This window comes from Polypterus senegalus, chromosome 2, assembly GCF_016835505.1.
Source record: "Polypterus senegalus isolate Bchr_013 chromosome 2, ASM1683550v1, whole genome shotgun sequence".
NCBI classification, from domain to species: Eukaryota; Metazoa; Chordata; class Cladistia; order Polypteriformes; family Polypteridae; genus Polypterus; species Polypterus senegalus.
In genome coordinates this window covers 191961806-191972764 of record NC_053155.1, presented here as the reverse complement: position 1 = coordinate 191972764, position 10959 = coordinate 191961806, and the positions used below count along the sequence as shown (strand labels likewise).

General features: G+C 38.6%; 1 protein-coding gene across 1 annotated transcript; it reads right to left on the bottom strand.

Moving 5' to 3' along the window:
- Nucleotides 1-1095: 1095 nt before the first annotated feature.
- mid1ip1a (MID1 interacting protein 1a) lies at nucleotides 1096-2176 on the bottom strand. The gene has a single exon (XM_039745089.1). The coding sequence runs from the start codon at nucleotides 1638-1640 to the stop codon at nucleotides 1179-1181; it is 462 nt and encodes a 153-aa protein (XP_039601023.1). The 5' UTR covers nucleotides 1641-2176; the 3' UTR covers nucleotides 1096-1178.
- Between the last annotated feature and the right edge of the window lie 8783 nt (nucleotides 2177-10959).

Genomic DNA, 10959 nt, shown 5'->3' with positions numbered 1-10959 from the left:
AGAGTACTCACAGAAATGCCAATGCCAACCCAGAGAGAGCGTACAAACTTCACATGAATACTGACTTGGTGTTGGCTATGAATCCATAAATCCAGGATGCCAGGTCTGTCAGTCCACTCTGCTAACCCTCGTGCCACTCAGCTTTAAACATTTTTCGCAAGTTGTTAAGTTAAATAATTACACACAGATCCAGATGCAAAGTAAACACAGCTTTTAAAATGATAGTTGCCATTTAGTTTAAGGTGTCAGTCCCTACCAACTGTGAAACCACAAAGAATAATTCAACTTACCAGTTCATTGTCTCACATCCATAGAAAAAAACATGAAGTTTTATACTTTGTCAGTCTCATTACAACAGAACTCATGTTTAAGCATTTCAGGGTAGGCATATGTTAAACAAATAACTGAAAGAGCTACATGGCAAGGCATGCAAATAAATATTCAAACTGTACTGAAGAAGAAAGTCAAGTTGCCAAGAGAATTATAAATTTTATTATTTTCTGTACAATATATTGACTTTAATATTCTCTAGCATATAAAAAAGTTTTAAGAAAATTACACTTAAAATAAACCCCACTATGATACAATCAGATATGGAACCTGTCAAGACTATTATTAATCAGAAAATAGAATTATCATTCAGTTCCATAACGTTCATGACTTAAATAGTGGTGTCATTGGCTTTTTGAAATCAAACAGCCTCGTCATTTTAGTACTACCACAGCACTCCTTATTTGTAAATCTCAATGGATCATCATGGCCGCGAATCAAGTTTTCTCAAATTATTTGGGTTAATCGATAAAGATCGTACACAGCAGAATTAAAACACAAATTCTTTCTTTTCTTTCATCACACGGTAAATAAATATGCAGTGATTTTTGTGCGCTTTTCAGTTTCCTGCTCTTTCACAAAAATGACAGCTCGTGTGGTACCGGGAGGAGCACAACTATACTGGTAATAGTGCAAATAAATTAAAAAGGGAGGCCGCCAGCGCCCGCTGACCACGCCTTACCCAAACCGTTTTAATGTAACAGCAGCTTTTGAGATACTACAATGAGGATTCGTTTATTTGGATTATGTCTTCGCAGAATTCGATTTTTTTTTGCTGAGGTAATGTGCGGTTCTCTACCTACAGCACACTATGATGTCGCGCAGAACACGATGGTTGACTGCGGTTGTCAGTGTCCCCAGCCTCCGATCCCGATCTCCTGCTTGTAGCGGTTCGTCAGGGTGTTGGCCTTGCGCGTCAGCTTTGACAGCACGCTGTGCAGCCCGTTTAGGTGGAAGTGGAAGAGCTTCTCCAGATTCTCGTCGCCTTCGTCGCCCTCCAGCACCATCTTATCCTTTTTGCGCTCGTCTCCCTGCAGGACGCCCCACTCGATGTCGTTGCGTATGGACTTGAGCAGCACGTAATTGCTATACATGTCCCGTTCAGAGGCGGAGGAGGAAAAGAAGTTGGCGGCTCCGCCGTTGCTCACAGGGTTGTTCACCTCATCTTTTCCTTCATACTCCAAAGGCACGTCTCTCAGAAGACTCGGCACCATAACAATTTGGTCCATATTGTTCACCGCTCCGATGAACCTGTTCATTGCATTGAGGAGCGAGTGTTTTTGGTTGTGGGATTCCGAGATCTGCATCATTTTGCCTTGCTCTCTATGGAGGTAGAAGATGTGGAGAAGCTTTCGTCTCGCGATCACGACCCAGCTCTTGACAGCACAGCCCTTCCTGTCTTTATCAGTGCCTCGGGGAGATTAGATGAAGCAAATGTCCGGAATTCAGTTAGTGTGTTCGACCGCTTTTCCCACCTTACAGACGCCACTCATGTTTTATTACTCCTTATGGCAGTTCCCATCAAAATGCCCAGCATGGGACAGCGCTTCTTAAGATTGAAGAAGGTGGTGGAGGATGAAAAGACAAGGGAAAGCCCACAACGTGCGTCTGACTATCCAACAGAATAAAAAAAACGAATCGTGCGATGTGTAAAGTGCTTCAGATTAGCTGCCTGTAGCGGTGGATCCGGCCCGATGCAAGCAGGTGCGCTTAAAGATCTTTCTAGCGCCTTCTCTACCACCCTTCCATCGAAGCCGGATACAAATGACCTGAAGTAACACGCAAGGCCGATTAGTCTCTCTCTCTTTCTCATCCCCCGTTTCGATGGCCCCGCCCCCGTCTAGTAACGAAATCCGCCGAGCCCTGTACATACAGCCCGCCGCGCATACAAAGCCTGTCGTTAGGGTGTTACGTTTCAGATTCGCCGCCCTCCCCACACCGTCCCTAGAATCAGCCCATTCTGCAGTACTCGAAAACTGCCTCACTGGCACGGCTTTCGATATGAGAACAACGTGGAATACAAATGACAGGGGATAATGCAATGAATACACCCCGGATCTTTAATGGGGTACCCTAAAATGTCGAATGGGTCAGACAGGAAGTCGTTTGCGTAATAAGGAGTTCCCGACATTCCGATTGCATGATGAATAAGGGGACTGTAATTGTAAAAAAATGATCCAATCATCACGATTTCAACACAAATCTTAAAAGGGTATTTTGCTTACCCCTTTTACAGTAATAGTTTTTTTTTTTATATATCAGGTGTATTTTTATGCACTGCCTTTTTAAATCAGATCCAATATTTTCTAGTCATTCTGCATTTTCTTCTCCTCCTCCACCAGCACACCTTCAATTAGCCAAATTAGGTATGCTAATGGTGGATTTCAACAAACCTGTTGTGGTACTTTTAGGAGGGATTGGAAACCTTGCTCAGATCAACGGTTGCAATCACCACTTTATTACCATCACACCCTCAATGTGAGTCAAATCCCGAATCATAATACAGCTCTACATTTTAGGTTTATATCTTTGCATCCAGTCTGTGAATGCATACATAATCTACACTAGTGAATTTAGAAAATTAATAAGTAAATTCTATCACTTTGGTCTACATGACTATAATCATTTTCTAACAACTTTTTAACATTTCAATGAGCAATTTTAACATGTTTGAGTTGATTTGGCACAAGTGCAAATGACTAAAAACACCTGCTCTTTTAGGCCACCTTAATTGTGGCTTACAGTCATGTGACGTATTCATTTTCAAACCTGTCCTCATCAAGATTGCTCCATTTTATACAGCTCCATCATCAAACTTAACAGTTCTGTCATCCACTCCCTATATCCATTATAAACACAACTGCAGAGAGTCAAGGCCACTCAGCATCAACATGAAATGTCATTACTTGATAAGGTATATTATTTAGTTTAGGCCAAGAAAAGACTTCCTAAATATACTGATAAGAATGTGAGCAGAACATGCAAAATTCAAGCAGAAAGCAAGCAGCGAGGAGTTAATGCTACACTACCTGGCATCTATAATACTTATTTGTCTTCTGTAAAAATATGGATATAATGATGCACTTGCTACAGAGGCGAAATGTCTTCAAAATTTTCCTTAGAGATATACTTGTTACTTATGCATAATAATTGCAATTTGATTTTTTGTTAATCTGGAGCAACACAGGCTCTCGCCCCCTCTTTAACACTGAACTGGGTCAGAAAATTGATATTTTTTTTTTAATCCTTTGGAAAAAACAATTAATGTTCTACCAATAATGCTGCATATGTGAAACTTAAATTTATTTATCTGTTTATGTTGTATGCAGTGTACCAAATTGATCAAAATCAACATATTGAAATACCAAATTTAAAACTACATCTAGACCACAAGCTATTTTAGATGTGTGCAATTATTTTTTTCCTCTCCCATGTTCATTATAATAGTCAGATAAGTACATGACAAAAATACTGCAGTAATTTTTTCTGACATGTCAATCATTTCTTTACATCAATTATTCTCTAATTGTTTTTTTTTCTCTCATTTCATTTGAAAGGATAAGGGATATAACTGCTGGCATTTAAAATAAGAATCCAAGCACCATGAAAAATGGAGTATAGATAATTTCAGGCACAAGTGCTGGATTTCATGGAGAACACCTAGTGGGCTGGCTCACAGTGCTTGAGGTCAAGCTCAATTTGTGACTGGCTTGCTTTATGTATGGTGTGCATGTTCTTTTTGTTTCCATCTGGGGACTTTGGTTTCCTTAAACAGTCCAGTAACATGCTGTTTTGGTGATTAGTATTGCTCAGAGTGCAGGAGTATACACCATGATGGGCAAATGTCCCTTTCAGCCATGCCATGTGTCCTATGCTAACCTTTAATCATTTAATCATTGTTTTATAATTAGTTTAGAATAACTCAATTGAAATTTAATATTAAGATCTAAATTTAATGCTCATTTTAATGTGTTTTTATGCTGTTTTAAAATTTGAATATATAAACATTACTTGTAGTATGTTTTTATTTGCAGTTTTACTAACTACCAGTAATATTTGAACCCTCTGCTGTATTAAGGTGTTTTAGACTGTGAATTTTAACAGATTTTTTATATACAGTTTATATTTTATCTTAAAACAAGGTTAGCATTTTATTTTCACTATAGGTAAAACGCACAAACACAAAACACTTTAAGTCCATTCACTGACTTAATATCTAGTGGTTATAGCCAAAGGGTTTATCAGACAAGTGCAGATATTCCATATTATTTTAACTGTCAATTGCTCATTCAAGTCTATCTGTAATACTAGAACTCACTGCTGAACTGTAAAGCAACCTTGCTAAATAATCACATTTAAAAACGGGTGGGATTAGTTATTCACTAAAAACGATCTTTGAAAAAAAAAAAAAGGGCTGCTGAGTAATTCCCCCTTTGTGTCCTGATTATGTTCCGTGGAACACCTTGTGATGTAACAGATGAGCTCTTTATATACAACTTTCGTGCATTTGCAAAGCTGCTTTAACACGGCAGCCACTTTTTTTTTAGGATACCTGAAAAAAAAATGCCAGCATATTTTAGAAACATTGAGTGCTGGGTTGGCGTTACGTAAAATGCCGAACAAATTCTTCAAGTCTGTTCCACCCAGGAGAGAGAGAGAATATATAGGAAATGCGTGTTAATATTCAAATCCACTTAAAGAAGCTTATTTGTAGTTTAACTTCTGAGGAACTGAAAATATTTCTGAATGGTATCTAACCTAAAAGCTACATAATTTCAACAGAAAAGAATACATCCCGCAAAGTTTAAACTTCACATTTTTGCCTTTCAGCAGGCGAACACGAAAGGCCTCCTTTTTGTACTTCCCACGCCACCGAAAAGTATCCTATTAAATATTCATACGACAGGGCATCGGCCCACAGTCTTACCCCCGTTTTTAACCAATAAGCGACTCGTCAGACACATACTTCACGACTATTGGCCTTCCCCTAACAGAAGACACCGCCCATTTGATTTCGCTGTTTCCTTGGCGACCGCTGTAAGCCGTGGCTCATTTTCTGCAGTGTGACTGTGAGTGGAAACCATCACTCAGCAGGCGGGGGAAATATGACTGTTAAATTCGGGGCCGATAGACGCGTGTCATTTTTCAAAATATTAAGGAACACTAGTTAGTTAGTGATACCTTCTAAAACGGCGCCATTTTAGTTGTTTTCGTAAACACTGGCTGCTGCGCTTAATTCATCCCCCGGAGGCCGAGTTTTCGAATAGGGCCGTCTTCATTTATGAAGCGTGGCTTTCAACACATCTGTTTCACGCCGCTCGACGATGTCTGCCAGGCAGCCCCCTCCCGCTGCTCTGCTGTCTGCCAAGGCTGTCGGCTGACATTTACGGGATCCGCTGTGCTGCGCGCATGTGACCTAATTAGGCAGGGCAGCGGCTAATAATTATTTTCAGCGCTTGCACGGCTTGCGTTCCTCGGTAGTTTAACCCATTTAAACAATTGCAGAGAATCATTCATAGAATGCTGAGAAAGCCACATATCTTAATTTCGGGAAAGGCAGATATAAAACCCGCAGACGTTTAGCAGGGAAAGTCGCATGGCCAGTGAGCCTCACTGATGATAACAAAAAACAACATTCTCAAATTCACATAATCAAATTAAGGGTCATGATGGGCAAGAGTGTATCCAGACAGCAGTGAACAGTAGGCAGGAGTCAATCTTGGAGAGGATACCAATGAATTGTAGGGTCCAGTCGCGCATACACTTACTGCATTATCTCGGATTCTGTCAAATTTGGGATATGGGAATAAAACCTAGATGTGCACAGAGAGAACATACAGATACTACGTGGGCACTGTCCAGGCTCAGAATTAAAACTGACAATCATGCTGTTTTTTTTTTCTTAAAAACTACATTTTCACTGAATGTGTTATTTAGTAAGACAATATGCATTGTTTTCCCTGAGAATTTAAAAATCATATTGTTTTTTTTCAACAAAATTGTATTCATGACATTGAATTTGCAGAACTACTTTCTGTCTGTCTGATTAAGCCAGTGATTTGAAACATTATATTTGAGTAAGACTGCACATTTAAGTGATTATGTGGATTTACAAATTTTACTTGTGTGTATGCTCTTCTGAAACACAAATTTTGTTGTGCAAATGCATCAGTTATTCTCCCTTGATTCACCAAACAGTTAACTATTTAAAGGAGTTCAATGTTTTATTGTACATGACAAATACACTATATGAAGATAATGGGGAAAAGGAAGAAATATCTTGTTTGCTTTAATTTTGTGATCCATTCAATACTTATAGCAACTTCAGTTTTTACTCTTCTCAGGCATGACTTTAGAAGCTTTACACCCTTTTGGTTGGTAATTTTAAAAGCATCGGTGAGACAAAATTTTCATTTACAACAGGACTCGGGACCTCTGCTTGAGGACTAAACGATCAGTTTAAAATATTATAGTATTTCGTTGGCACTAGTCCTAAGGATGTTGTATCAGTAAATTTGCAGTCCTTACACCAGCTGAAGTTTTGTACAACTGAAGCAAGAATTTAGATGTATTGGGCCCCAGTCACTGTTCCTTACCAGTGTCTCAGTCTGTGTGATTGTTAATTTGGTTCTAGCAGGGGATTTCTAGGATGGCTTCCCCAACTTATGGTGAAGCATCAGTAGGGGGGGTTTAGTGTAACAGGACTGTGTGAGCTTGTTACTGAGTGATACTGATGTCACAAGTGCTGCAGTCAAAAGAGTTGTTGAGTTGTGTATGGTTTGCACCAGGCAAAACAATTTGCATTTATGATGAACAGTTTTTTAAAATCAAACTAAAGAATCTTTGGCTTCACTATTTAATCTAACTGTGTAGTTTGTAGGTTCTGTTGGTGTTTATGTGAATTTCATACCAATACTCTGAGTTTCTGTCATAATAGACAGACATGCATTTTAGACTATTTGGTAATTCTAAATTGGATAAGTGAGTGACGGTGAATGCATGAGCTGAAAGTATCACAAATGGCAGTCTGTCACCTAGGGTTGGTTGTTGTTTGTGCCTGATATTACTGACATAGAGCCATCTCAGGGATACAGAAGGCAAAATCAGTTCCCAGCTGCACTGGGCAAAAGGCCAGAAACAGACATAGACAGAGCAATAGTCTACTGAAGGGCCCACTTACACATCCATCCATGTTCATACAGTGCCATTCTAGATCAGTCAATTAACCTAAAGCCGATGTCACATTTTGCAACGTACATCAGATTTGCATTTGCTAATCTAATTGCTGACTGAGTGCCGATCTTCTGGTAGAGTCTTGCCCGCCCATTTTTGTTGACGGGGCGCCTTCTGTATGAAGGGCTAACAGCTACAGTGAGTTCAGTCACAATCTAGGCCTTTTTTATCTTTTTACCATTCTGTCATGGTATTTAAAACATGAGACATCAGAGAGACGAGCATCTCTTCTCTTTGTGAGGTCCAAAACACATGCTTGTTATTCCTAATCGCTGCATTATATGCATGGTATTTTCAGATGAACATTCATAGGTTGACAAAGTCATGCACACAAAGAATCTGTCTCTATGACTAAAGACAAAATCAAACCTTGTTGATATTTATTGGAGCCGGTCACAGGGTAGTTGCATTGATTCAATGAGTATGTCACATTAGCTGACGAGCTCCAAAGGTGTGTGTTGCTGACTGCCACTGACTCCCTAAAATTATGTAAATTAACGACTACAATTGAAAGTCACTGGAAAAGTTGCATAATGTAACACAGCCTTAACTGGCACATATTTAATGATCTAGGAAGAAAATTAGGGCACCATGAAGGAAGAACTCAGGGGTAAGATCAAAACTCCATACAGACAACATCAAACCCAAGACACTGGATCTCTGAGGCAATAATGCCAACCACTGCGTTACCATGCTTGTAAAGGGGAAAATGGCTTTTCAGAACAGATTGATGTTGATGATGATGATCCTTGGTAGTTCTTTAATTACTTGTTTCCTCATTGCATGCTTTTAATGAGAGTTAGGTATTTGGTTTCCTATATCTTCATTTAAATAACTGCTAGTATTTCCATTAGGACATTAGAGGGTGATTTGTGCACCTAAGCAAAAACAAAAACACGTTTGTCAGGTACTGTAAATAACCGGATCCTGCAGAGATCTTGCTCATTAAACATGAACTACACCTGTGCCTGCTCATTAAGAATTACATGCTTTTAAAAGGCTGTCTAGAAAAGGCTGAGAATGTGATGGAGTATATTCCTGTGGGCTAAATGTCATGGTATCAATGCACATGCCTGATAAATTTCACATTGTCGTTTAACTATAGAGAAAGAGGAAAACACAAAATGTAATTAGACAAGGAGTTCCTTTGCAAGCATTTAGGAATATCCAATAATTACACTTTTTTGAAGTCAAAACCTGGAGTTTTCTGAGAGCTATTTTCAATATGCTAATGGATTTATTGGACAGCACAATGTCACTGTGGTTAGCATGACTGTCACACAGATACTTTCTTCTGGATCGTGGTAGTGGTATTGTCATGCAGAGTATAGCGAAATTCTTACTTTCGTGTCACATCGATATTCAATACGTCATCACTTTCTGGCACTCTTTGATAACAATTAAGTAGAACTTAATTTTAATTAATAGAAAACATAACTTGGTTTGCCTGATGTTAGCAAGTTGATACTTCTACATGGGTTCCTTGTGAATGGGCCCTGCAATTTATTGACCCGTCCAGGGCTGGTCACTGCCTTACGAGGTAAAAAACTGTCCTTCTACCTCTATTTAAGCATGTAATTTAAAAACATTTAACATTTAATTACTCAAGAAATTAAATAGAGTGAACATTGTGTATCTTAACATCAATAGACTGAGTCAGCTTCCTTTTGTTTAATTCATGTGAGATGGATTCTTTATGACAGCAATGCTTCCAGTTCTGACAACCATATCTAGGTGGTGCTTCAAGGTGTAAAATACATATGATTAAAATATGCTCTGATTGTAAAAAAAATATATGTGTGATTGAAAAAATAACACGTTCATATATTCAGTTTTCTTTAAGTATACTGTACATTTGATTTTACTAATGCTTTTATGAAAATGAGTGCTCATTCTTTTATAGAGAAATGCTCTGAAGTTCATAACAAGAGCAATCCATGTGGTGTAAGTCAACTAGAAACCCATCTGGCTTCATAAAACAGGCCAAAAATAAAGAAAGTAGGCATCATTTTAGATACAAAGTTAAGCTTTAAATCGTGTATTAAGCAAATTAGTGTGAAAGAAACATTGAATGTGTTAGATCTCTGATGTCACTCCAAGATTTTGAGAAGTTAATTCATACTTTTGTCCTTGGCCATCTAGATTACTGTAATACATTCCTATGAGGAATACCTGAAAAAGATACAACTTGGTTGCAGTTACTGTAGTCCAAAACACAGCAGCAAGAATCTTAGCTAAGTAAAGAAAATCTGAGCATGTCTCGCTAGTCTTAGCGTCATTACCCTGGGTGCCTGAGTCCTTTAGGAAAGAGTTTAAAATACTGTACTTTTAATCTTTTATATATATTTATACTAGGGGGCTTACCCCTGCTCACTTCGTTAGTTTTTGTTATTAAGTTGGGTATTTTGATTCTGTACTGTTTTATACAACTTGTTTTTTAATTTTCACCTTCTTTTGTAACTCTGCTTAGATATCACTAGTGTAAAGCACTTTGAACTACTTCCATTTATGAAAATGTGTTTTATAAGTAAATATTGTTGTTAATGCTGTTATTGCCACCTTTTTGGGCTTCTTTCTTTGTACCATCATCATCATGTCTGTGATGTTTTTTGCTACTGATTTATATTCATTGCTTTTCATTTCTGCCATTCAATGCTTTATATTTGATATTTACTGGAAAATAACTGTCTTTCTTCATCAGCTAGTTTAAATATTCTTTTACAGGGATGGTGCAGTCATATAATGCTATACACCAAAAATCTCCAATCATGATAGGGAGGACTGCGGCATTACTGTTCCCATGTGCAACCTGCACTCTAGAATATAAAGACTGATTGTGATAAAATGCCTGCCAGCAAATTGTTTTATTTTTTTCATTTACTGGTTGGTTTGAGGTGGCAGGTTAACAGAGAGCACTGGTGCGTAGAACATTTTCCCCTTCTCCGCTGCAGAGTTCCTTCTGACATAAATTGCTTCTGCCTAAGATGGATCTTACTGCTCGCATTAGTGTGCCAGTGTGCACATCCTGTGTGTGCTGCCTATCTAAATCTGTCAGTTTGGCAATGCCAATGCCTCTGACTGCCAGGCCTTCCCTTGGGCTTGCAAACCTGAAATCCCAGAGGCCCTCTATAAACTGCTCAGTCATGACCTGACTGTGCATCTTAACAGGCATCACTGGATAAGCCAGCCATCCTAAACATTTCAATTACCCTGCAGATTTCATTAGCATCTTAGCAGCTGCACATGTCTGGCGACTGCCATGAAAAAGGTCTCTGGAAGTGTTTTTGTTATTTAAGCAAAAAGACTTGAAAATGCTACTACATGCAGTCTCATTATCCTCTCATTTCATTAAACATTGGTGCAACAATGTATCATGCAGGCATAAAGAGATTTTTT